Genomic DNA, 25,568 nt, shown 5'->3' with positions numbered 1-25,568 from the left:
GTGGGGAAGGCATGTTCCCTGGGTGGGGGCAGAGGCACACCCAAGCCAGACCCCTCTGAGTCCTTGTCTCTTCCTATGTGCAGAGTCTGGAGGTGGGCCCCAGATGCCCTTTATATGACAGGGGTTGGGGTCCCCCTCTCTGTCAATCTTCTCCCGGAGGACCCAGAATGCCTGAAGTTGGGAGGGATGGCTGAGGGAAGAGTGCCAGGGCACCAGGTGTCTCTGTGTCAGGCCAGGTGTTAGGCACTGGAAATACACTGGAGAACAAACCCCACAGGAATCCCTGCTCTTTTGGAGCATCACTTCTGTATGGGTAATTTTTATTCTTTCTTCCTCCCCTTCCTCTTCCGCTTTCTCTTCCTCCTACTTCATAATAGCAGGAGTCACGAGTCCCCATATATATGTATATGATACATTCTCAGTTGCAAAATACTTTCCCGTTCATTATCTTACTGCATTCTCAAAACAACTTTATGGGGTAGGCATCCACACTCCCATTGTCCAGACAAGGAAACTGAGGCGCAGAATGTGGCTCGGTAGCGTGGGGTGTGGCAGAAAGCTCCAGACCAGGCTCCAGTCCCGGCTCAGCCACTAACCTGCTGGAGCACCCTAGATAAGTCACTCCCCTCCCTGGGCCTATACTCACCCCTCCTGCCCACCCCACATCCCCATGATACAACACAAAGCGCTCCACTCCAGTCTCCAATCTCTCCCAGATTTCTGTTCCTGCGACTGTGACTAGCCCAGGGACCTGCTGGACAGGAGCTAGGGCAGGGTGCAGAAGCCCGTCCTTCTGCCCCCACTCTGAGCCTGACCCTGCTGTGAATCCCCAGGAGAGGGAGCGAGGCTGGAGGGATTAGGGAAGGGCCAGTGAGTGGGGCTGGGGAAACTTCTAGACTTGAACGCCTCCAGGACCCCAATGGCCACAGCAGCATTGATAGCAGGAGGCAGCACTGCCCAGATGCTGAGCTGAGTGGGCACCAAGGCCAGAGAGCTGCTTATCAGGCATCACAGCCACCCCGAGCCTGCACAGCTCACTGCCCCACAGAAATGTCTTTCTCCTGTGGCCAGAGCGGCCCTGAGTTCCTCGGGGTTTCTAGGACCTGTCACAGCTTCTGGGACCCCAACACATGAGTGTGCAAAGACCTGTTCTCCTCAAAGTGCAAATAATACTGTAAGTAAGGGCTGATATTCATTGACCACCTACTGTGGACGAGGCGCTGCTCTGAGCACTTGACATACATTGTTTCATTCAATCCAAACCCCAATCCACTAGGTCAGTTTTATTCTCCCCATTTTACAGAGAAAGACAAGAAAGGTTAAGTCACATAGATGGAACAGGCTGATGCCAGAATGGACGCCCTCAGCTTCCTCAGCCGCCCCAGGTTGACTCCATCACCAAGGGCCAGGGTCCCAGTGCCCCCAGGCTCTAGGAGCTGCTGTTTGGCTGGGGCTCCCAGGAGAAGGTGAAGCTTAATGATTTATGGGTGATTAGCTGCAAGAATGCAAGCACAGAAGACACAAACCTTTATGCCTTGGAAATTTGTCACAAGCCAACCCGTTGTTTTCCATCCCTGTGAAGCAGGAATAATTGGAGGTCTGACAGAAGACCTTCCCAGTTACCAGAAGGAGCAGCACTCATGTTCTCTCTTAGTTTTGTGTGAGGTGTTGCCCCTGCCGTGGTCAACAGTTTGAGTCAGAGAGAGGGGCGCCGGGCACAATCCCCACCAGACGTTCCCATTCACAAGACCCTGTGGGGGCTGGGAGACGCCCTGGGGCAGCAGCCCTGGGGTAACCAAGGGAAGAAACACGGAAAACCAGGGACGTCAGTCCTTATCTGGAGCTCATTAAATGGGGAACATTAGTCAGCTGTGAAGGCCAAGATAGGGTGATAGGCCTGTGGGTGGGCTGGGATGGGGCATGGGGGCAGAGGCCACCATGGAGGAGAAGAGGTATTGGCCTCAACGACTCCACCTCCCCGCCACGTGCCCAGATCCGGGATGGAAGGACCCTATAAATGCCCACAACCCAGCCTCCCCAGAGGCCTTGAGAAAGAGAGCGAGAGCGAGTGCCCGGAGCATCCTGGCCCTGAGACAGCTGGGCCAGCCACGCAGGGCTCTGCAGCATGTGGGAGCTCCGCTCCATAGCCTTCTCCAGGGCTGTGTTCGCAGAGTTCCTGGCCACACTCCTCTTCGTCTTCTTTGGCCTCGGCTCGGCCCTCAACTGGCCACAGGCCCTGCCCTCTGTGCTACAGATTGCCATGGCGTTTGGCTTGGGTATTGGCACCCTGGTACAGGCTCTGGGCCACATAAGCGGGGCCCACATCAACCCCGCCGTGACTGTGGCCTGCCTGGTGGGCTGCCACGTCTCCTTTCTCCGAGCCGCCTTCTACGTGGCTGCCCAGCTGCTGGGGGCTGTGGCCGGAGCCGCTCTGCTCCATGAGATCACGCCAGCAGACATCCGCGGGGACCTGGCTGTCAATGCTGTGAGTAGCCACAACTTTGCCATCCACAAGGGGCAGGTCCTGGGGAATCCCTTGTAAAGGATGAGATGGGAGGGATGGGCTCTGGGTGATGTAGGGAGAGAGATGGAGACAGAGGCAGAGAGAGAGGCTGGAGCCAGGAACACAGCCACCATAGGAGGGTCAGGATGAAAGGAGCAATGATACCAGAGCAAAGCAGGATGCAGACAGACTGCTGGCTTCTTCCACCCTGACCGTCGTGCAGGAAGAGCCTCATCCAGGTTTCTGTTGGACTCAACGCCTACATTACAGTGAGGACAGGGCTATACCTCAGCAGGAGTTGGTGTCCCAAGCAGACATGCTTTCCAAGCTGCGGGGAGCCTTGGAGTGATCATCACAGGGTTCTCAAGAGAGAAGAGGGGCCCAGCATTTCTTCTGCTTTGAGGGTTTGCAGGTCCCATGGCAGGTGCTCCTTACAGGCCAGGCATGGACACACCACAGCCCTGCAAGCAGCAATGGGCATACTCACTTCTCCAAACCTTGAGGAGGTTCCCCGGAGCCCATAAGCTGGCTGCTGATTACATGATACAGGCGCTAACTGGGCCCCGTGGGCCCTTTGGGAGCTGAGGGTGGTGCCACAGTCCCTTCCCCCATGTCCCACCCACTTCCCCTCTCAGGTCTGTGTGGGCCCTGTGAATCCAAGGCACATGAATGTGGAGGAATGACCTGTGCCCCCAACAGATCAACACTCACTCTGTACCCCCATCCTAAGCCAGGACAGTGAGTGCCTCTTTTGTGCTTGTTTCCAGTAGTTCCCGGCCTTTTCCATCCTTGGGCCACTGGACAAGAGTCCTGATGTCTTTGATGAGTCCTGCACAATCTCTGTGGGCACCCCCTTCTCTGCACAAGTGGCCCTTCCTCATTTGTGGGACAGAGGTATCCCAATTAGGGAACTTCTCTGTTTTGTTTTGTTTTGTTTTGTTTTTGAGATGGAGTCTCACTCTATTGCCCAGGCTGGAGTGCAATGGTACAATCTCAACTCACTGCAACCTCCACCTCAAGCCATTCTCTTGCCTCAGCCTCCCATGGGATTACACGCCTGTAATCCCAGCTAATTTTTGTATTTTTAGTAGAGACAGGACTCGCCACGTTGGTAAGGCTGGTTTCAAACTCCTAACCTCAAGTGATCCACCCGCCTCAGCCTCCCAAAGTGCTGGAATTACAGGCATGAGCCACCACACCCAGCCTCTGTTTTTAAAGAGGAAAATATGACAAGGCTGGGAGCCAGGGGCCAAGGAAAGGCTAGGTGGGCAAGCAGAGGAGTGGGCTCATTTCCTCTGAGAACAAAATTAGTTCAGTTTGCAGCAAGAAGAGGTCCAGTTAGACTGAAAAAGGAACTTCCTGAGAGCATGACCGGGAAGTCCTTCTCTAATAGCAGGGCACTGGGAGTGAAAGGCCATGGGAAACATGCGGTCCTCCTCCTCCATCATTTCACAACTGACTGGGGCCCTCAGAAGAGAAAGGTCTGGGAGGGCTCCTCCATGCCACTTCTCAGCATTTACCACCTTGAGGACCTGGGGAGAACCCTGCCTGGATGGAATGGGGCAGTGGTGGGACCAACTTGCTCTGAGGCTAAGGAGAGCCAGATGACCCTCAAGACAATCCCAAGTGTCCTTTGAGGACACTGAGAGCCAGCCTGGCCACCAGGAAGTTAATCATTGACATGCACCTGCCCTGTGCCAGGCCAGCTATCATCTCATCATTGGTACAACGCTATAAGGGAAATTCTGTGGTTCCCCCTATTGTGAGTGGCAAATTGAGGCTCAACAGCAATTGATCAAAGTCACAGAACCAATATGTCATTTCTAGTCCTCCCACAGTCCTCCAGAATCCATTTTCTTATCCCATTTCACAGAAGGAGAAACTGAGGCCAAATTAAGTAGTCCCACGGCAAGTCAGAGGCCTCCAAAGTGTCTGCTTCCAAAGCTCTTTTCACTGTCCTCTAGAGACTCTGCATTGGACAACAATAGGAGGGATTGAGGTTAGACCCTAGAGAGACCCAAGGGTTCTGACCTGATGTCTCGGACCCAGGGGTGGGGGTTCAGGGCCTGGAGAAAGAGCGTGGGAGCTGAGAGCTGTCACTGTTCCACCCAGTGCAGTGCCCAGCCCCAGAAGGCAGGGTGTAGGGTACAGGGTGACAAAACCTAAGGAGAAATCCAGTGCTGGGTGCGGCCCAGTTATGAAATCACCTCTTTACTCAGCCCCGAGTTCTCTCCTTACCCAAGGCAGGGTCTGCTGAGACCATGGGCAGCCTACATGGGTGTGGAGGCATTGTCCAACACAGCTCCAGGGCCCTTACCCCAATCTCCATAGGATGTGCAGGGAGCAAACGAACAGGGCAAACCTGAGGCCTGAAAGGCAGTGGGGAATAGACAAGGGTTAGGGAGAGAGGTAGATTCCGGACTCATAGCGGAAAGGGGCACACTAGGACTGTCCCCCAGACCCAAGTCCCTAGACCCTGTCTCTGGGAGCCATTTAACCTCAGGAAGAAAGACCACAGGCCTCTCATTGCACCAGGGTCTGATGGTCTAGAGACAGAGGAAGGTCTTCCTGCTAACCGGCCCAAAGCTTCCTGAGGCAGTTGAAACCTCTTCCCTTCTTGTTCTTTGGGAAACAGAAATTCTGGATCTCAGCATTCTTTTCCTCTCATACTGCAGGCTCCCAACCTCAGGCCCCAATCTAATGGGCTACAGAGTCAGTTTTGCTACCTCTGGCGGGGGGACCATGGGCATCCTGGGGGATCAGGGGCTGCCTTTGGGCCAGGGCCCAGGAAGAAGGGATCAGTCGTTGCAGCTAAGGCGTCTGGCAAGCCCAGGTGTTCCGGCTCCCAGCCCAGAGGCCCCCTGGTGCCTCGACTGCAGGTGGACAGGAAGATGGAGCCAGAGAGGAAAGTGGGCTCAGTGTTCCCCTACCTGCCTCTTCTCTGTCTCCAGCTCAGCAACAGCACGACGGCTGGCCAGGCGGTGACTGTGGAGCTCTTCCTGACACTGCAGCTGGTGCTCTGCATCTTCGCCTCCACTGATGAGCGCCGCGGAGAGAACCCGGGCACCCCTGCTCTCTCCATAGGCTTCTCCGTGGCCCTGGGCCACCTCCTTGGGGTAGGTCATGGCCATGGGTTCCAGCCTCCCTAGAGGAACAGACACACAGACCACTCCAGAGACAGACACAGAGACCCCAAGAGGGACACATACACAGAACTCTCAAGAGGAACAGACACCCCAGTGGTTTGACTCCCAGATACCCCAGAGGGACAGATATCACTCCAGCCCATCTGTAAATAAAACATGAAGTTAATTGTCCATCACGTGGGTTCCCTTTAGGCTGAGGTCAAGCACTGCAGCGCGGGACAAGGACTTCCTGCCCTGTCCTCACCTCCCTTCTCTCTTTGATGCCCTCCTCCCACTGCAGATCCATTACACCGGCTGCTCTATGAATCCTGCCCGCTCCCTGGCTCCAGCTGTCGTCACTGGCAAATTTGATGACCACTGGGTAATGGCTGAAACCCCCTGCCCTCCCCTTCCCTAGAAACCCATTTTAGAGGGAGAACAAGAGCTGGAATAGCATGGGATGGGGGCTCAGCAGCGGTACCCCAAACCCTCCACACTCCTCCTGGTCCTGGGGAGCCTTGGGTTCCACCCCTCAGATCTGATGCCAAAGACTCAGTTTCCACGTCTGTGAATGAGGATGACAACAGCTTACCTCACTGGCTTCTTGGGAACAGTAAGTGAGGTTACCAGTGTAACCCAGATAATGCAGTGTCTGGCACTTAGAACTCTATAAATGGTAGTATTTAGCACTTATCTGGTGCTTAGTATGTGGTGAGCCTTGTTCTGAGTGCTTTGCAAACATTAACTCAGTTTTCACAACCACCCCAGGAGGTAGACATTCTTAGAGTGAAAGGCACAGAGAGGGTAAGTAACTTGTCGAAGTGCACACAGCACTTAAGTGGTGGAATCAGGACTCACACACAGGCAGTGGCTTCAGAATTCGCACCCTTAACCCCGCACTGACAAGGCTTCCCCAGCAGCTGGCGTTGTCGTTGTAATTACATAAATAAGCATTTTACTAGATTAATGTCGGGGAGGAGGGGTGCGGCCGCAGAGTGTGCCGCCGGAGCCTGCGGGCTCCGGGTGCGGGCGCGGGTGCCAAGCCGCCCTCTCCGCTCGCCCCCAGGTCTTCTGGATCGGACCCCTGGTGGGCGCCATCCTGGGCTCCCTCCTCTACAACTACGTGCTGTTTCCGCCAGCCAAGAGCCTGTCGGAGCGCCTGGCAGTGCTGAAGGGCCTGGAGCCGGACACCGATTGGGAGGAGCGCGAGGTGCGACGGCGGCAGTCGGTGGAGCTGCACTCGCCGCAGAGCCTGCCACGGGGTACCAAGGCCTGAGGGCCGCCAGCGGCCTCTACGGCCCCGACGGACGCTTGTGAGGCCCGAGGCAGACGGGCCCACCCCGTCCCTCCTCTCCCCCAGGTCTGAAGTTGGCCCCCGAGCGCAGAGTAGCTGCTTCCTGGACGTGCGCGCCCAGGCCAGTGCTGTGAGCAGGCGGGGAGGAGGCTGCCGGAGGGAGCCCTGAGCCTGGCAGGTCCCCTGCCCTGAGGCTGTGAGCAGCTAGTGGTGGCTCCTCCAGCCTTTTGCAGGGAACTGGGAACTTAGGGGACTGAGCTGGGGAGGGAGCCAGGTGGGTGGTAAGAGGGAAACTCTGGAGAGCCTGCACCCAGGTACTGAGTGGGGAGTGTACAGACCCCTGCCTTGGGGGTTCTGGGAATGATGCAACTGGTTTTACTAGTGTGCAAGTGTGTTCATCCCCAAGTTCTCCTTTGTCCTCACATGCAGAGTTGTGCATGTGTGAACAGGTTTGCCTACGTTGGTGCAAGTGTGCACGGCTGGGGACTTCTCACTTCCCCTTGCACCCCTTCCTCCCCAACCTGCAATAAATCCACTTCTCCTGCAGTGGATGAATGTGGGTGCCAGTCATCCTCAGGAGAAGGGGAAGGGAAGGAGGCCACTTTGAGAGGGCTGAAGGGAGGGCCTTGATTTCCAGCCGCAATCTGGCTCCTCCTGGAAAATTTCCCCCACCCGCAGCGCTGGGCCCCAAGGCTTGCCAAGACTCATTGCTGGAGGTAGAGAGGTGTCAACCAGAGAACAGCTCCCCTAGACATGGCCTCTGGAAAAAGGAAATCTTTGGTGGCCAAAGATTTCCTTTCTGTGGTGAGGGAGAACCTCTCCAAAGAGGAAGCAGGCATATGAGTGTGCACGCCTTCACATGTGTGTATGCTGTGTGTGCCCGGGACCCCCGTCTCCAGGGGTGCCCCAGACCCAGAGATTAGCCTCCCACTTCGGCACAGAAAACAAAAGCCCTTTGTAGGACCCGGGCCTTTGTCTTGGGTGAGGGGGAGATTTGCACCTAGACACTTCTTGAAAGGAGACACCCAGTTTCACAAGTGAGCCCTCTTGCCCAGCACACACCTATGGCTGGCTGGGCAAGGTGCTCAGGCATGCAACCATGGGCACCAGGCAATACCCATCCATCACCCATCTCACTCTCCCCAGTCCTCAGGCAGCAGCTTTTCCACCCCAGGAATCTCTGTTCCTTCTCTGTCTGCCTCTCCACAGCCCGTGATCCCCTGCTTCTGGCTCCTACCACTGGACAGTCATTGTGGATAGAGCAGCCTGCTGCTCTCAGGACCAGAGAAGGGAAATGACTTCTCCAGGCAGAGGCAGATCTGAGTCTAGAACCCAGGCTTCTAAATTTCTAGGCCAGTACTACTGCTCTCAAAAGAGATTAACTGGGATTAAGTGAGATGACGCATGTAAAGATGCTGTGTAAACTGTAATTCTTAATACCATTATCACGCATTACAAGATTCATTTCATTATTTCTGCTTCCTGGGGGAAGGATGCAGAAGGAGTCTGATGCTCAACATCCCTTACCTCCTTTCGTTGATGGCCAAAGCAAAGGAGAGTCCTGGGAGCCCACAAGATCCAGGCAGAAGGAGATGGGTTTGGGGCTGGCCCAGCCTCTTAACCTCTTCTTACCCTGAATGTGTGCCCTATCTTTTCTCCCACCTCCTTCCTCCTACCACCCAGCCCTATCCATTCTCTCCTTCCCTCTCCAGCCTGCTGTATAAGTAACATGTGGGTCATACCTTGAACCCCCCTCCGCCCCCATGCTCTCTGTGGCCTCCATGCCTTCAAGACTTCTGTCTGTATCTATCTCACACTGCACCAAGCACCCACTGTGCACCAGGCACTAAGTCTCTAGCCTCTTTCTCCCTTCTGCTCCCATCCAAGAAAGACAGTGTATAAGGAACATCTCTGTAATTGTGTCCCTCTCATCTATGCTCTTTCCTGTCTTCCTTGACCAAAGCTCTCTTTGAGGTCCAAAAAAGGCTGCCCTGGGCCATATGTGCTATGGAGAGGACTCTCCCAAACCCCCAATAGCTAGTGACAGCCACTTGGCCTCACTACCAGAAGAAGGGTGGAGTCAGAAACCAAAGTGACCTCCAGAGCTGTCCTCCTGGCACCTGAGTGTCTTTGCTCTAGAGGTTCAAAGGCAGCAAGGCAGTGAGCTATGAGCCCAGCATGGATGTGTCTCAGGCACCTCATCCCCACCCCACCTCACCCCAACAAACTCCTCTAGAAGAAGCCAAGAATTTCTCTCTATGTCTGTTTCACTTCTTGGATTGCATCTCCCCAAAAACTAAATGTGAAATCCCTACCATTTCTAGCCTCTATTGCCCAGATTGGAGTCAGAGGTCAAAAAAGGATTCCAAGTGATGGAACTCCAGGGGTGGAGGGAAATTGGCAGTTCCTGGCATCTCTTGTGTACCAGCTGCTGTGCTGGGTGCCTTGCATCCACGGGCTCATCTAATCTTCCTCAAACTTCAGATAGGTTAGGGAAGGACAAAGGCCCCCAGCCATGAAGGGTTTTGCTATTTCCAAAGCTTCCCCTTATCGTCCCCTGTGATTATCTCCCAACCCCGTGACAAAGGTAGAGCAAATATTGTTCTTCCCATTTTACAGATTCAGAAACCAAGGCTAAGGGACTGGTCTAAAGTCTCACAGGTAGTATATGGTGGAGCCAACACTTGAACTTAGACCTTTTTACACAAAATCCCATGATTTTTCCACTGAGACAAATCCTAGGCTCCTGGGAGGCCCCGGCAGAAGCCAGAACACATGGCTGGGCCTTTCCAGCCCAACCCACTGTCTTGCAGTGGACGGAGAGCCTTGGCGAGGGCAGCAGGGTAGAGAGGACAAAGAATGTGGGGCTGGTTTCTGCCCTTTAAGAGCACCAGGTCAGTCAGAGAACAGAGATCACACACACCAAACCAGACAGAGGCAGGGCAGCATGGAGACAGGTAGACAGATCTCCAGGTCCCTAAGCTGGGGACAGAGAAGGTTCTGAGCTGTCCCATACTCCCACTTTGTGCCAAATGACTTTGCACCTGCAAATGGTGCTTCAATGTCGTTTTGTATCTTTAAGCTGTGATGTTGTATATATACAATGCCTCCCAGCTAGACTGTAAGCCCTTTGGGGACAGGGCTGCTTCCAGTTCTTGGATGGCGTTCTCCTATCTACCTTCCTTCAACTGCTCTGCATATAATAAGCACTCAATAAATGCTCATTTGCCAATAAGTACTGTTTCTTCCACAACTTGGCAGTGGTAATAGAAATACAGCCCAAGGTACCAGAAGACAGGCGGAGCTCCCTACCACTTCTACCCCAGCCCTCAACTTCTCCCAGGGAACTCAGAAGTCCCCATATCAGGAGAGGAGGGGAAGGGCTCTCCCTAAGACATTCAAATTCCCCCTGCCACAAATGGGGAGACCCATCACTCAGCTCACAAAGGTCCCGGGCATTCCTCTGGAGCTGCCAGGGCAGGGCCTGAGTGCTTGGGCAAAGAGAATTCCAAGACATAATAGGAGTTTACTGTGATGACTTGAGGACAGAGGGACTCTAGTGGTTAGAGAGATGGAAGAGCCTAAGACACAGGCCTAGGAAACAGAATCAGCTGCCCCGTGTGAGTAACCTTGACAGATGAAGTCTCCTTCTTTGGCCTCACCAGGCCCACTCCTGATGACCAAGTCTATGTGGCGACCTGTGGTTCCCATCTCAGGTCACTGTGTGACCCTAGGCAAGTGACCTCTGAGTCTGGGTTTCTTCATGGGTAGCTTGGAATCAAATCACACAGTGGAGGCCAATTATAATCTCTAACTTTGTAGATTATATTCTGAATCTCTAAAATGGCAGGAACAAGGTCTTGGCCTTTATAGTCCCTCATTAGTTCAAATCTTCAGGTCGGAGCTTCCCCTGGCAGCCCAGCCTCTTGTGAGCACTTGTGAATCCTTTCATTCTGAGATGCTGGAGTTTGAGACCTGTGGACTATGAAGACAGTGCCTGGGGAGAGAGGATGAGAAAGCAAGTGAAAGGGTGCGAACTGGAGGCAAGTTCAGCAGCAAAGGAGCCTGGCCCCCAATGGCCTCTGGGGTCATCAGGGTCATTGTCCAGCCCAAGTCCCAGGCCCAGAAGAAAATCCTGCATACAACTGGCATGTACAGCTGGCATGATTGGCTGGGGACAAAGCGCTGGGACCCACGGAAGAAAGGACAGACTGACCTCCGGCCTTAAGAGGAGAGACTTGGGGGAGGAGCTGCTCCAGCAGGAAATGCCAGAGCTGGGCAGGAACAATAGCGGGGTTTCTTTAGCCCTTGTTTTCTTTGGCATCTTAGCTGCCACAGAGCCCAGAGCCCGCTCCTCCAAGTCCTTAGCATTCCTGCAGGCTCCTCCCCTCAGCCCTGCCTGACAAACTGACAGGGGAGGCACCTGTTCTCTACTTCCTCTGCACCCTCCCGCTGGACTCTTCCCCCTAGCTTAGCACCACACTAAACCTTCAAGGGGCTTTTAAAATTAACAGTCACAACGTAAGGAGACTTTACTGAGCCTTACTCTGTGCCAGGCACTGTGCTAAGGGCTTCTCTAACACACATGGGGATGGGAGTCTTTAATGCAGCTCCTCTCCCGGGATCCTGGGGGTGGGTCCTCCCCCTCTAAGCCCTAGAGAGCCCTCCAGCCTCATTCTCCACATGCCCGACCTGGAGTGGGTGGGAAGAGGGAGAGGGTGGTGTGCGAGGAGGCAGCAGGTTACAAAGGGGTTACAAGCTCAGAGGGAAGGGGGATGGGAACTGGAAGAAAGTGTCACCCAGACCAGGGGTAGAAGAACTTGACTTTGGGGAGACTGAGAAAGACCACATGTAAGAGAGAGAGACATGGAAAATGAGTAGAAACAGACAGAAACAAAGAAAGGCACAAAAATTAAGAGGCAGAGAAAAGGTGAAAATAGCCAGGAGACAGAAACTGCAGGATGAGAGAAATGAATAGACAGAGACAGAGAGACTAAGACAGCAAAAGGCAGGAAGGAAAAACAGAAAATGAGAAGGTGTGAGAGAGAGAGAGATGGAGAGGTGGAGAACAGAGAGACTGAAATGAGAAAGAGACCTCTCGGAGAGAGACCGAGAGGAAGAGGCTGGCAGAGGGAGAGGGTCAGAGACCAAAGACAGAGACAAAAAGAGAAATAGGGTTTTGCAAAGACTGACTGACAGAAACAGATTTCGAGGGGAGAGAGATCAAGACCAAGTGAGGGTTCGAAGGAGACTTAGGGGAGGTGGAGGAAGAGAAGGAGAGTCTTAGATCCAGGGTGAGGGGCTTCTAGCAGGAAGAGGGAAGACGCCAAGACCGCGCTTGGGAGGTCAGTGGTGCGTCTCTACCCCGCCTGCTCCCCCACTCCAACTCCCAGAGTCTCAAGGCCTCACGTCACACCCCCGTCCCGTCCCGTCGACAAGGGGAACCCCGGCCTGGGAGAGGGCGCCTCCGGGGGTCCGTTGCCTAGTCCAGGTACTGCCCAGCTACCGGGCGTCGAGGATTGCGAAGCGTCGGGGCAGGCTGGCACGGTGCCCACTTTTCCCAAAACGCCAGCCTTCCAAGCCCAGAAGCTCGCCCGGCCCAGGCCGGGAGCGGCCCACGTCGGACGGCCGGACCGCCCTGCAGGACCCAGCCCGGCCGCCCGCCCCCGCCGCCGGCGGTGAGGGAGGTGAGCGGCGCCGACCTGCGGGACGAGCATCACTCCGACCCAGCCGGGGGTGAGGCGGGTCAGGATGCTCCGGTCGCAGGAGGAAAAGGAGGAGCTGGACCAAAAGCCCGAAGAGAAGAAAAGGGGAAGGCCGCGCACGGAGCGCGGTAAGGGCCGGCGGAGCTAGACGCCCCGAGGTCGGAGTGAAGCGCCGGGACCGAGCCCCGTCTCCCAGGGAGTCCGGGGCGCACGGCACCGAGGAGAGCGCGGGAGCCAACCTGGGCGCATCATGCGCAGGGCCCGGGACGCTGGGCCGGTCTACACCGCCGCCTGGGTCACGTGGCCCGGACGGGCCGGCGGCTGCCCCGGCCGGGGGGCGGGGGTCGCGCCGGGGTTGCGCTGGACGACCGGGAGCGGCGGGCCCGCAGCGGCCTGGAGCCTCCCAACCCGCGCGCCGCGCTGGCCCCCGAGCGTAGGAGCCGCCCCCTGCCCCCCCGCGCCGGCCCCGCGCCCGGCCGCCCGCCCCCTATATAGCGCGCCCCAGCAGGGCCCGCGCCAGGCCGCCAGCCTCGGAGTGGGCGCGGGACAGTGCGCGGCGCCCCGCAGCCAGGCCCCCGCCCCCGCCGCATCCACCTCCTCCGCCGCCTGCGACCCAACGGGCGCCCCCCGCCGCGGCAGCTGCCGCCGGGCCCCCGCGGCCACCATGAAGAAGGAGGTGTGCTCCGTGGCCTTCCTCAAGGCCGTGTTCGCCGAGTTCTTGGCCACCCTCATCTTCGTCTTCTTTGGCCTGGGCTCAGCCCTCAAGTGGCCGTCGGCGCTGCCTACCATCCTGCAGATCGCGCTGGCGTTTGGCCTGGCCATAGGCACGCTGGCCCAGGCCCTGGGACCCGTGAGCGGCGGCCACATCAACCCCGCCATCACCCTGGCCCTCTTGGTGGGCAACCAGATCTCGCTGCTCCGGGCTTTCTTCTACGTGGCGGCCCAGCTGGTGGGCGCCATTGCCGGGGCCGGCATCCTCTACGGTGTGGCACCGCTCAATGCCCGGGGCAATCTGGCCGTCAACGCTGTGAGTGCCCTGGGGGGGTGGGAGCCTCGACCCTGGGGTGGGCTCAGGACCAGGCCTCTTACCCCACCTGGAAAAAACGGGTGCCGCAGAGTGGGCCAGCCCACACCCTTCACCAGGAAGGCAGAGCCTCCCAAGGCCAGGAAGGCAACTCTCCAGGCTGATGTGTGCTCCCTTCCTGCCCACCTCCTCTCCCCCTCCCCTCATGCTGGCCCACCCTGGTCTCTCTCCAATGCCTGCTACCCCTCCTCTCCTGCCAGAAACTTCTGCCTCCTCCTGTCTCACCTTTGAGCTCCACTTTCCTCCTGGGCCCCTCACCTCTCCCATCACCTCAGTGGAGCGGTTGAGTAGAACCACCAGAGAAAAGCGGGCTGTCATCACGGCTTTGGGTGACCCTGGCCTGTCTGTGCTTCATTGTTCTCAGCGCCTCCATGGGGATGGTTGTGTCTGCCACAGCAGGTGTCAAGGGGCTCACATTTAGAAACCGTAGATAGGAACCCCCTAATGTGGGGCCAGTGCAGAGCAGTTTCTGTTGAGTATTGGTTCCCTCTTTCCCCAACCTGTGCTCCTCCCCTCAACCCCGCACCCCTGCCTCCCTCCCACCTCCTGCAGCCCCAGAGTCAGCCCCCAACCCCATGCAAACTGGGTTCATTAATCAAACACAGAGGAGGATTTGCTTGGCCATTGTCAAGCTGTGAGTCAGCCGCACTGGAGAGACGGGTTTAAGGCTGGCACTGGCATGGGGCCAGGCACGGGCAGGAGGCCGGGATGGGGTGTGAGGCAGGCAAACCGGGCAGCTGCCCACAGGATGGAGGGTAAATGCCAGTTTATGGGGGCTGGGGGTTGGGCAGAGCCATTGATAGGCCCATGTCCAGGAAAAGCTACCCTGACGCTCTGCCCTTTGGCCACAGGCCTGAGCTTCAAGCCTCTGCAAACTGTGAAATGTATAGTGTCTTTAACAAATGGCTTCGCTGGGGCGATGTCCACAGGACTTGGCTTCCAGGTGCCAAGGTGCTCTAAGTGTCCCTGGAGGCCAAAAGCCCTACTCCCCGATCCCCTGGCTATACAGCCAGAAGGTGGCCGGGGTCCTAACCCGCTATCCTCTTGCAGCTCAACAACAACACAACGCAGGGCCAGGCCATGGTGGTGGAGCTGATTCTGACCTTCCAGCTGGCACTCTGCATCTTCGCCTCCACTGACTCCCGCCGCACCAGCCCTGTGGGCTCCCCAGCCCTGTCCATTGGCCTGTCTGTCACCCTGGGCCACCTTGTCGGAGTGAGCAGTACCGACATTGGGCTGGGGTGAGGGTGGGGCAGGCACTCAAGGCAAATAATGGAGCCCTGGAGCGGAGCCCACTTCAGATTGATGAGTCCAGCAGAGTTTAAGGCCTGGATTTAGGGCTCCTGGACTCTGGCCCTACTGGGCCCCAGAATTGATCCCCCCAAAACCTCTGGGCTGAGGAAAGATGGGAGTAAGTAGGAGGTGGGATGGGACAGGAATCAAACCCAACCTCAGAGCAGAGAAGAGAGGAGGGCGTAGTTAAGGGTCCACGGTTAACCAAGCAGCTGGGATCCTTGGAGGGAGAGGTTGCCAGCCTGAGTTTGAGACCTGGCTGAGCCCCTGGACTGCAGTGTAACCTTGGGAGAGTCCAGATTCTGTGGGAGTGGACCAGGATGTTGCCTTTCTCTCCACCGCCCTGTCTCTATCCAGATCTACTTCACTGGCTGCTCCATGAACCCAGCCCGCTCTTTTGGCCCTGCAGTGGTCATGAATCGGTTCAGCCCTGCTCACTGGGTGAGTCTGTCCCTTCCCCTGGCTCCCTGGAGATGAGGGCCTGGAGACCCAGCAGTGGCAGCTCAGAGCTCACCAGACCTGGATTCTGTGGGTCTAGAGCTTGGGGGTGGGCCAGGGAGTGGTGGCTGACAGAGAAAGGGACACAGTAGGGGATGGGATTCAGCTAGAGGGGCAGAGGTGGCTTTGTATGGCCTGAACCGCTGGGGACAGGGAGTATGAGTATCTATCCGCTTATGGAAGAGGCTCTACTGAACCTGGAGGTGCAGAGGGGCTCTGTGTCAATTCCCTTGAGGATTTGGTGTCCGTCCCTCTGGGTGTCTGTGTGCTGGTCCTCTCTGATGTTTTATTTATCTGTCCCTGTTGAGGGGGTTGGGAGAGTCTTCCTGTGGGTCTGTCCCTGTGGACAGTCTGTCTGCCCCCTCCTTTGAAAGCTCATGGTCACTCTCTCCAGGGTCTGTTTCTATCCCTATGTGGAGGGGAGACGTGCTCTGTTCATCTGTCTCTCTGAGGACCCACGTGTCCCCTCTGAAGGTTTATTTGTTTCTCTTTCCAGTGTGGTTGGAGGGAGCCTGTCCCTCTGGGAATCTGTTTGCCTTCTTTGAGGGTCTGGGTGTCTGTGGTCCATGTCTCTGTCCCTGGGAGTGGTGTGTCAGTATATTCGTCCCCGAGGTGGGAGGAAGTCTTTCTCCCTGAAGGTCTGGAAGTCTGCATGTCTGTCTCCTCTCAGGGTCTGTGGGTCTGTCCTCTGTGGGGTGGGGGGCATGTGGTCTTCAAGGTCTGGGGCTCAGCGCCCTGACTCCTGCCCTGTCTCCACCAGGTTTTCTGGGTAGGGCCCATCGTGGGGGCAGTCCTGGCTGCCATCCTCTACTTCTACCTGCTCTTCCCCAACTCCCTGAGCCTGAGTGAGCGTGTGGCCATCATCAAAGGCACGTATGAGCCTGACGAGGACTGGGAGGAGCAGCGGGAAGAGCGGAAGAAGACCATGGAGCTGACCACCCGCTGACCAGTGTCAGGCAGGGGCCAGCCCCTCAGCCCCTGAGCCAAGGGGGAAAAAAAGAAAAAGTACCTAACACAAGCTTCCTTTTTGCACAACCGGTCCTCTTGGCTGAGGAGGAGGAGCTGGTCACCCTGGCTGCACAGTTAGAGAGGGGAGAAGGAACCCATGATGGGACTCCTGGGGTAGGGGCCAGGGGCTGGGGTCTGCTGGGGACAGGTCTCTCTGGGACAGACCTCAGAGATTGTGAATGCAGTGCCAAGCTCACAGGCTGCAAGGGCCAGGCCAGAAAAGGGTGGGCCTGCAGCCTGCATCCCCCACCTTCCCCAACCCTTCCTCAAGAGCTGAAGGGATCCCAGCCCCTAGGTGGGCAGAGGCAGACCCTCCCCAGAGCTCCTTAGGAAGAAGACAGACTGGTTCATTGAATGCCGCCTTATTTATTTCTGGTGAGGATGCATGTGTGGGGCTGCTGGTGTTTAGAGTGGGGGCTACCCAATAAATCACTGATACTCACGTTCCGCCTCTGTCTCTCCTCAGAGTGCCTTGAGACACTCTGGCCCATTGCCTCTCCTCTTTGTCATCCCACATCCTCCACCACGATCTCCACAGGGTACCAGGGGACCCCAGGACAAGTGCTCTGTGGGAAGAAAGGGAGACTGTGACCATGGGAGGCCCAGAGAATCAGAGAGATGGGAACAGAGCAGGGAGAGACTGAGAGAAGACCGAATATCAAAATAGAGCTAGAGGCCAGGAAGGAGGGGTCCTCACTGCAGTCACCCTTCACCCCTCCCCCTCAGCCATGTCAATCAAGTCCCTGCCACTTGAGGAGGGCTTGGCTGGCACTTGAGGGGAGTGCCAGGGTGTGACAGGCAGGGCGGAGGAGTGAGCCAACCGCAAACCCTCGAGATGGCAAGGGGGTGACCAGCCAGGTTCCATCACAGCCCTGGGCTCCTTTCTCTGCACCTTGATGTTTCAAAAAGGTGTCCTGCTGGGAGCCTGTGCCCAGAGGGAGCAGCCCCCCGACCCCCCCAGAAGCCACATGTGGCCCAGCCCCCTTTTCCAGGGCTTCTCATGCCTTGGCCCACCAGTGTCCCCACCGTCCTCTCCTCTGGGCCTGAGCTCTGTCCTAGCCTGCTCTTGTCCCACTGTCACTGACACTCCTTAGGTAACCTCCTTAAACTCTCAGAGCCTCCCTCTCTTCATCTGTAAAATGGGGATAAAATATCACTTTCCTCACAAGATAGTTGTGGGGACCAGATGAGGGCATGAGATGCCTGGGACCAGTCAGCTTTCTGTGAGGAAAAGGCGGGGGGTCATGCAGTGAACAGCTCCGCATAGCCCAGCTTCGCAGTGAGCCCAGCCTGGAGTCAGTAACTACCCTCATTCCAATCTGGCCGTGAAACTTGGGGCAACATAAGCTCTCTGAGCTTTAAGGACCTTATCTGCAAAACAGGGGTACTTTTCCCGACCGCATGTGCTGTCGTGAGGAGAAAATGAGACCATGCCTGGAGGTAAAACGCTTGTACAAATGGTCAGGCGCCTTGGAGTGAGTGCTCAGTATAGTCGTGTTAATAGAAACCCACACGTGCCTGCCTAGTCTGGGGCCCCAGCCACATGCTTCTGCCCTCCTGGGGGTGTCTGGACCTGAGCGCCTGTCCAGCGGGGCCAGGAGACGGACTGAGAAGGGGTAGGGGAAGCTGTAGTTCTTGGCCAGCGAGAGGCAGTCCCAGGGGCTGGGGTGAGGAGCGGCAGACCCCCCAGCCTTCTCCACACTTAGAGTCTAAGCATCTACAAGTGAGAGGTCAGCCACTCATGTCCGCCCCATAGGCTTACAGTGAACACCACGTGGCATTGCGTGTGAGAACCCCGGGAGCCCAGGGAAGGAGCAGCCCCCCACCCACCGTGTCCCTTCCCACTTCTTCCAACCTGCCCCGGGCTGGGGGAGCCGGGCTGCAAGTGCCAGCTCTGGCCAGCAGAGGGCGACGTCGTCCACCGAATCCACAGCGTGGCGCCTCGTCGTCCACAAGTCCTGGGTCTGGGCTCTAGCCAGATGGGGGTGGAGTGGAGGACACAGGGAGTCCCTCATGCTTGAGTCCCCTGGGGCCACCTTGAGGCAGCCTATCCCAATGCATCCCCGCCCCACTATCCGGGTGGGGCGCAGAAGAGAGGGGAGCCCTTCTCCGCTCAGTCTCCAGGAGACTCAGGTACAGACACAGCCATGACCAGGAGGATGGGCTCTTCCTCCAGCCCAATGGGGACCACGGCAGGGTGGACAGTGGACCCTTGGGAGACAAACCCGCGGGGGCGGGCAAGGCACTAAGCCAGAGGGGGCTACCGGCCCTGAGCTTCCTGCAGGTTGCCTCGCCTGGCCCTTGGGCAAGCTTCCAGCTAGGGCTTGGGGCTGACAAGCGCCGTGGTTGAGGCGGTGTGGCCAGCAGGGGTCGCTGTGTCTGCGTGTCGGATCTTGCAGGAGCGGCAGGTCTGCGGGCTCACAAAGTCCCGTGCACACGCGCGCACACACACACTGACCCCACACAGTCCGGGGCTCGCGGCCACACACTGACCTCAGTCGTGCCCGAGGGCTGCATGTTCCGGGTGTGTGCGTCTCCTTTCCTCCGCACGTTCACTCGAATGTGCAGAGCCACAACAGCCCTCCTCCAGCATTCGCTCACAGGGCCACCGCCGGCCCCACCGCGGGCCCAGACCTATGAGCCTGGCTCCACGGGTTCTCAGAGGCACACCTGTGTGCCGTCCAACGCAAGCACACACAGGCCCCGTCACCTCTGCTGCACCTAAAGATGGAACCCAGGGAGAGTCTGGATTCTCCTGTGGGAGGCTCCCTTCCCCTTCCTCCCCCTCTTCCTCTCCCCAGGGCCTGCCAGTTCTCACCAGCTGGGAGGTGGACAAGGTGACATGGGGAGAGATGGAAGAGGACCGGGAGGAGAGGTGGAGAGCGGACAGAGGGGCTGGCTGTTGAGATGGGTGGACAGGAGGAAGGACATCTGGGAGGACCAGGTCTCTCCGCTCCTCTTGGCCTCATGTGTCTCCATCACGTGTGGATGAGGACATCAGACCTCCCTACCTTTCCAGGTTTTGTGGGGATCAGTGAGATGAGGCACGGGAAGCCATCTTGAATTCCCTCCCCATCAGTTTGTGTTCTCCCTCCTTTTCTCTCCCGGTACCTTCCTCCTTCCCCTCCCCTTCGCCCCCCTTACTTTCCCCAATCTCTAATAGGACTTCAGTCAGAACTGCATTGACAGGCAGTCCTAGGCAGCCAGATAAGGAACCTCGGCAAAAGGTTTTTGAGCATGAATGAGCTTAAAGCTTGGCACTAGAGCCCAGTGCTGGCTGGGTTCGGGCACGTGCTGGCTAGGACAGGAAGCCAGGCCTGGAGCAAGCCCTGGTCAATGCCCACCTGGCCTCAGGAGGTGAAGGACCTTGTCCCAGGCTGGGCAGAGGTCAGGAGACTCAGCCCCGGGCTAGCTGGGGACAAGGGCTGCCACTGCACTTAGCACTTTCAGGCTCCAAGGCCCAGGGCAGGTGCTGAGGTGCCTGTCTTGGAGCCGCCATGCAGCCCCGTCCCCACAGCTGTCTAACGGCAGGGGGCAGGGAAGTTACAATCCTAATCATTCACATTTTCTGACTTGGAGGCCCTCTCCTAGGTATCAGCACATTTACTCCTAACTACACACAGGGAAGAGGGAATTATTAGCATCATCCCCACTGCATAAATGAGGATCTTGAGGTTAAGCAACTGCTTAGGGTGCAATACACATGGCAGTGTTCACAATCCTTTCAGTGGCCTCATCAGCAGCTCTCAACAGGTAAGCCTTGCTGCCACGTGGCGCCCATTTAACAAGGGCAGAAACTGAGGCTAGGTCAGATGAAAGTGCCTGTCCACCAAGCCCTCTACTCGCCCTGCCTGAAGTGAGGGAAGCAGACAAGTGCCCTTGAGCTACCCTGGGACAGCCCCCAGCCAGGGAACCCCCTGTGCCAGGGAGGAACAGTGCCCACGCCGCCCCCACAGCCATGCCCTGTCATCCCTTGAGCATTTATTGAATGACCCCTCTATGCCAGCCAGGGATGGATGTCTGTGCTGGAACAGTGGAGGCATTGAGGAGGCAGAGGCCACAACCCGCCCCTGGCTTTGCTCAAGCCCTGCTTCTCTAAGAAGCTTGCCCTGATTCTGCCGGAGAGGGAAATGAGGGCAGGCTTCGCAGAAGAACGGCACTTGAGCAAAGTCTTGAGAGACAAAAAGGAGAGGCATCCAAACTCCACAGCAAAGGGCTCGTTCTGGGGAAATATGTCTGGCCTGTTTGGAGTAAAGGGTGCAGGGTGGGCAGTGGAAGGGGAGCCTTCCTTGCATGTTAAACATGGGTATTCAGACCTGATTCTGAGGCAATGGGGAGCCATTGAAAGCTTTAGAGCAGAGGAGTAACTTGATGAGCTTTGCATTTTGGAAGGATCTCTCTGACAGTGAGTGGAGAGGAGAGTGGTGTGGAAGGGCACAACATAGTCTGAGAGCCCAGGAAGGAGGTTAATGCAGTCATCGTGGAGAGGTGATAAGGGCTGCACTGGGCCAGTGGCAAGTGGGGATGGAAAGAGGTGTCAAATATGAGAAAGAGCTACCAGGAACCTGGTACAAGGAACCTATTTGCTATGGGCTGGGGGAAGGGGAAGCACCAGATGCTTCCTGTGTTCTGGCCTGGGCAACTGAGTGAGAGTAGGGTGAGGAGGAGCAAGCCGGAGGGTCCAGTGAGAGGTGAGTGGGTCTGGAGTTCAGGAGAAAGATCTGGGCCAGAGACAGTGTTGAGAGTCGACAGTATCTGCAGGGTGTGGAAGTCACAGGTGGGAACAGGGCTGCCCAGGCACACTCATCAGGAGTGAGGGGCCATGGGCCAGGAGTAGACAAGTCCTGGGCTTAAGGATCAGCAGAAGAGGAGCCAGCCATGGAGGCCACGTGGCAGAGTTGCCCTCACAGAGATGGGAGGACAGCCAGGAGATGTGCCTCAAAGGCAGGGAAAAAGAGGCGTCAGGAAGGAGATGGCCGGCAGACCATGTGCCACAGTGGGCTGGAGAGGAAATCATGCTGGCCTTTGCCAGAGCGGTTTCGGTAGCCGGGGGCTGGGGGCTGTTGTGCAGTGGATAGGTGGCTGGAACCTTGACTCCAAATCATGATCTTTCACTGCTCCACGACTACGCAGGCACGTTTATAGGGAAGAAGTCAAGAGAAGGGGAAGCCTGAAAGCCACAGGTGAGACTGGGAAAGGCCAAGAGAGGGTCCCAGTCACTCAAAGGGAGCCAGAAGTCCAAGGAGGGTCCCCCGACCCCGACTTGTACACTGGAGAAGGGCTGCCTCTACTTCAAGGCCACAGGGCAGCTGGTGAGGGCACAGGGCAGCTGCAGGTGAGTTTGGCTGGGAGGGAGGATGGGAAGAAGTCTTGCCTGGTAGCTTGGCTTTCTAGGTAGGGTGGGAGGCAAGGGTGGGTGCTCTGCTGAGAGAAAGCCAGAGTGAGTCGAATACTTGAAGAGAGTGGGGGAGGTTTAAAGAATGAGGGGAGAGCTGTGGAAGGATTGCTGAGCAGAGCTGCGATCCCTACTGGGGCCAGAGACCATGAACTTGTCATGGCATCAGTCTGCACGACTGGGTGAGTTTCTCCAGCAGTGCTCAGCAGCGCAGATGGGGGGCAGAAAGGCGTGGAAGAGGATGAGAACAGAGACACGCAGCGGGGACGGGGTGGAGAGGACAGGGAGCCAGGACCATGGAGCGCTGACAAGAGCCTGCTCAGGGTGAGATGCCCAGGAGTTCCCTGGAGAGGATACGGTAAAGTCGAGACAGCAGGGAGAACAGAAGGGAATGGGTGAGGGATGTTACTGGGACTCAGACAGGGACTGGGGAGGAACAGAGCCTGTAGTCCAGAGTTAAGGTGTTTCTCTTGAAGATATCAGAGGGCTCAGTCCCAGGTGGGGGAAGGTATGAGTATGAGGCTGAAATGCAGCAGACATAGTCATCTGCCCCGGGAAGTCAAGAAGTTTTTATTCATTCATTCAACAAATATTTATTGGGCACTTACTGTGCCAATCTCTGTGCAAGACACTACATGCAGGGGTGAACAAAACTTGGTTCCTGCCCCCCAAAGGCCTCCCCGCCTTGCCTCACTGGGGAGACACATTCACACCATGACAACACCCTGTGGTGACTGCAGTGTAGGAGAATGCCTAGCTGTGGTGGGAGCACGCAGAAGGGTCCCCACCCAGGAAAGGAGCAAGCGACGTCAAAGCTGAGCCTTTGGAATGGGAGTTACCCAAGCAAAGGGAGTGCAAGGGATCTCCAAGAAGAGGAGAGAGCTTTTTCCAAGGAGAGGCCAGCAAGAGTGTGCATTTGGTGAAACCAAAGGGTAACAGAGTGGGGAGAGGTGAGGGAGAGCTGCAGGGTCCCTGAAGGCAGACACAGAGCTTCCAGAGGGATGGGAGGCTTGGAAGGGATTTTAGCAGGGGAGCAGCATGATCAGATTTGCATTTTAGCACTTGGGCTGCAGTATGGAAAATTGATTGAAATGGAGCAAGGGAGCAGACAGAGAGACTGGTGAAAGGCTGCAGGGCAGCAGGGGTGGCAAAAAGAGGGCACAGTCAGGAGATATTTAGGATTGAAAATCAGCAGGACTTGATGCTTTTCCTGGATGGGGAAAGGAGGGAGAAAAGGGTCAAGGATGCTTCCCAGATGCCACCAGCTGAGCTGCAGAAAACAAGAGGAGAACATGGGGGTTGGGGGGGTACCAGGAGACAGGAGGATCACATCTGGAGACAGATTGCGTTTGAGGAGCCTGAGAACAACCAGGGGACATCTGTAGGCAGGTAGATATGCCAGGGATGAGGTCAGGACACCCAGCTACGGTGAAGAGGGGAAGACTGTTATTTCAATAGCTTGGCAGACTCTTCTTAGGGAGGAACACTTTTGTTTGAGAAAATACCTTGCTATCTGCTAGGGTTAAAAGGGGAAAGCCTAGGGCATGGGTGACCATAGGGCCAGTGCAGCCACAAAAAATGGTTAAGCTGCCTTGTGTGAGAAAGGAGTGAAATCTGGCCCCTGAGAGGAGGAGAGCAGAGAGGGAGGAGCCGAGAAGGGAGGGGAGCACGGGGGAGGGCAGGGAGGCAGGAGGAAGTGAGTGAAGGGCCAGTGGAAATTTCCCCTGGTGGACAGCAGAGGTGCCCATGGCCTTGTGTGATCTGACGCGGTTTGAGTCGCTGTGGAATAAACCCCTTCTCCACCTGCCCCTCTGCAACCCCACAGGCCGCAGTGTCCACAGTGTCCTTGGTGAAGTCGACTGTATTCACATCTGCATTCTGTGAGTGCGGGTATAGGTGGGAGTGGAGGAGGGGACTTACTTTCTGGGTTTACGGGCACGGTGCGGTGTCAGCCCATTTGGAAGCAAAGCCTAGATATGGAGGGGGCCAGACGAACAGGACCTGGGAATGCACAGGACCCCCTGAAGCAGGCCGGGGATCTGAGTGATCTTGCTGTATCTAAGCTGACATTGGAACATGAACAGTCTGAAATCCCATGAGCCCTGCTGCCCTGCACCTGCGACCCTCAGGCTAGACCTTGGAATGTCTACAACACGAGTCAGGCCCAACCCGCCCTGGAAATCATCGTAGGAGGTTCCAGCTCAGTGCCCAGAGACAGCCCCCACATCCCACCCCATCAGGTCAGCTCTGGCTGGAGCAGGCATGTGAGCAACACCCCTCATTCCACCCCCATACACACGCATAAGCCCATCCGCCTGCGCCCTGCCAGTCTGACCAGCACAGTCCTGGGGACAGGAGCGTGGTGGAGGAGCTGCAGGTGGGGGCCAGAGAAGCCTCCACAGAGAGCAAAAGCCAGGGTCAGCCAGAGACAGGACACCAGAAGAGACAGGAGATCAGAGACCAGAGGAACAGAGAAGAGGCCCCAGAGCAAAGCAAGGAACAGCCAAGGCACCAGGACATGGATGCAGTGGAGCCAGGGGGACGTGGCTGGGCCAGCATGTTGGCGTGCAGGCTTTGGAAAGCCATCAGCAGGGCGCTGTTTGCAGAGTTCCTGGCCACGGGGCTGTATGTGTTCTTTGGCGTGGGCTCAGTCATGCGCTGGCCCACAGCACTTCCCTCCGTGCTACAGATTGCCATCGCCTTCAACCTGGTCACCGCCATGGCTGTGCAGGTCACCTGGAAGGCCAGCGGGGCCCACGCCAACCCCGCCGTGACGCTGGCCTTCCTCGTAGGCTCCCACATCTCTCTGCCCCGTGCTGTGGCCTATGTGGCTGCCCAGCTGGTGGGGGCCACAGTGGGGGCTGCTCTGCTTTATGGGGTCATGCCGGGAGACATCCGAGAGACCCTTGGTATCAACGTGGTAGGTGCAGGGAGGGGCACCTGGAGGGCCAGGAGGCGGGAATGCGCACAAGTGGTGAAGGTGGAGGCCAGGACGGAGGCGAGGGAGCAAAGGAGGAAACAAGTCAGCTGCAGGCTCCACATCCTCCCGGGCTGGGCCCCAGGACCCAGAGGACTGAGACTTTGACCTCAGTCTAGGCAGAATAGAAATGGGATAGTGGCGCGAAGAACAGGTGGAGAAGGAAGAGGCCACATAAAGGAGAAGGAATAGAAGGACCAGGCATTTAAGGGTAGATGCGGCCAAGGGAGTGCGGGGCCTGTGGGTAGAGAAGGGGACCCCACGGGGACTTCATTTTTCTCCCAGGCTCCACCCACGTCCTCTGCTCTCCGATTGTTCCCAAGTTCTTCCCTCCACCTTGAGGCCTGCCTCACTCGCCCCTTCTCCATTTCCTAACCATCTATGTTCCACCTTCTTCCCCCAAATCTCCTCCTTCCGCACCTGCTGCCAGTCTCCTCTCAAGCAAGCCTCCTGAACCACTGGCCCCAACCAACCCACTGGTGGGGTGGGAGGAGCGCCACTCACTTCTGCAGGGAGCAACGGTCCAGAGCAGATATGGACCCCTCTGCACAGGCCTCCCGAAGTCCTGAAGCTGGGCGGCAGTGAGGTGTCACCCCCTTCCAGCTGAGGAGACCAGGCCCAGTGGCAGGGGTTTCTCTGTCTGTCTGTGGGCAGAGCCCGCGTCTGGTCCAGAGTAACTCCCTCTG

At 57.1% G+C, this 25,568-nt stretch overlaps 3 protein-coding genes and 1 long non-coding RNA gene across 6 annotated transcripts in view; 3 read left to right on the top strand and 1 right to left on the bottom strand.

Moving 5' to 3' along the window:
- Window positions 1–1,904: 1,904 nt before the first annotated feature.
- AQP2 (aquaporin 2) lies at window positions 1,905–10,154 on the top strand. The gene is made up of 4 exons (XM_003825854.7): window positions 1,905–2,485; window positions 5,455–5,619; window positions 5,930–6,010; window positions 6,695–10,154. Exons 1-4 carry the CDS (start codon window positions 2,126–2,128, stop codon window positions 6,902–6,904), a joined length of 816 nt encoding a protein of 271 aa, XP_003825902.3. The 5' UTR covers window positions 1,905–2,125; the 3' UTR covers window positions 6,905–10,154.
- Window positions 10,155–10,726: 572 nt separating this feature from the next.
- On the bottom strand, window positions 10,727–25,563 carry LOC117975434 (uncharacterized). Of its 2 annotated transcripts, none has more exons than XR_004665687.3 (3): window positions 25,387–25,563; window positions 16,954–17,076; window positions 10,727–10,919 (listed from the first exon to the last, which is right to left on the bottom strand). It is a non-coding gene; the product is annotated as an uncharacterized LOC117975434 (long non-coding RNA). The 2 variants fall into 2 exon arrangements; XR_010108924.1 differs by lacking the exon at window positions 25,387–25,563 and adding an exon at window positions 19,004–19,192.
- AQP5 (aquaporin 5) lies at window positions 13,145–16,952 on the top strand. Its single transcript, XM_034935914.4, has 4 exons — window positions 13,145–13,654; window positions 14,762–14,926; window positions 15,362–15,445; window positions 16,263–16,952. The coding sequence occupies exons 1-4, from the start codon at window positions 13,292–13,294 to the stop codon at window positions 16,446–16,448; spliced, it is 798 nt and encodes a 265-aa protein (XP_034791805.1). The 5' UTR covers window positions 13,145–13,291; the 3' UTR covers window positions 16,449–16,952.
- Window positions 23,804–25,568, top strand: part of AQP6 (aquaporin 6) — a 43,599-nt gene continuing 41,834 nt past the window's right edge. For both annotated transcript variants that reach the window (XM_034935911.3, XM_008951192.4), the window contains exon 1: window positions 23,804–24,825. In XM_034935911.3, the coding sequence (XP_034791802.1) occupies window positions 24,424–24,825 (402 nt within the window). In that variant the 5' untranslated portion in view covers window positions 23,804–24,423. The remainder of the gene's footprint in view (window positions 24,826–25,568) is intronic.

The sequence above is a fragment of the Pan paniscus genome, chromosome 10 (assembly GCF_029289425.2).
Source record: "Pan paniscus chromosome 10, NHGRI_mPanPan1-v2.0_pri, whole genome shotgun sequence".
NCBI lineage: Eukaryota > Metazoa > Chordata > Mammalia > Primates > Hominidae > Pan > Pan paniscus.
Note: the sequence above shows the minus strand (reverse complement) of the source record. Positions and strands in the feature narration are given on the sequence as shown.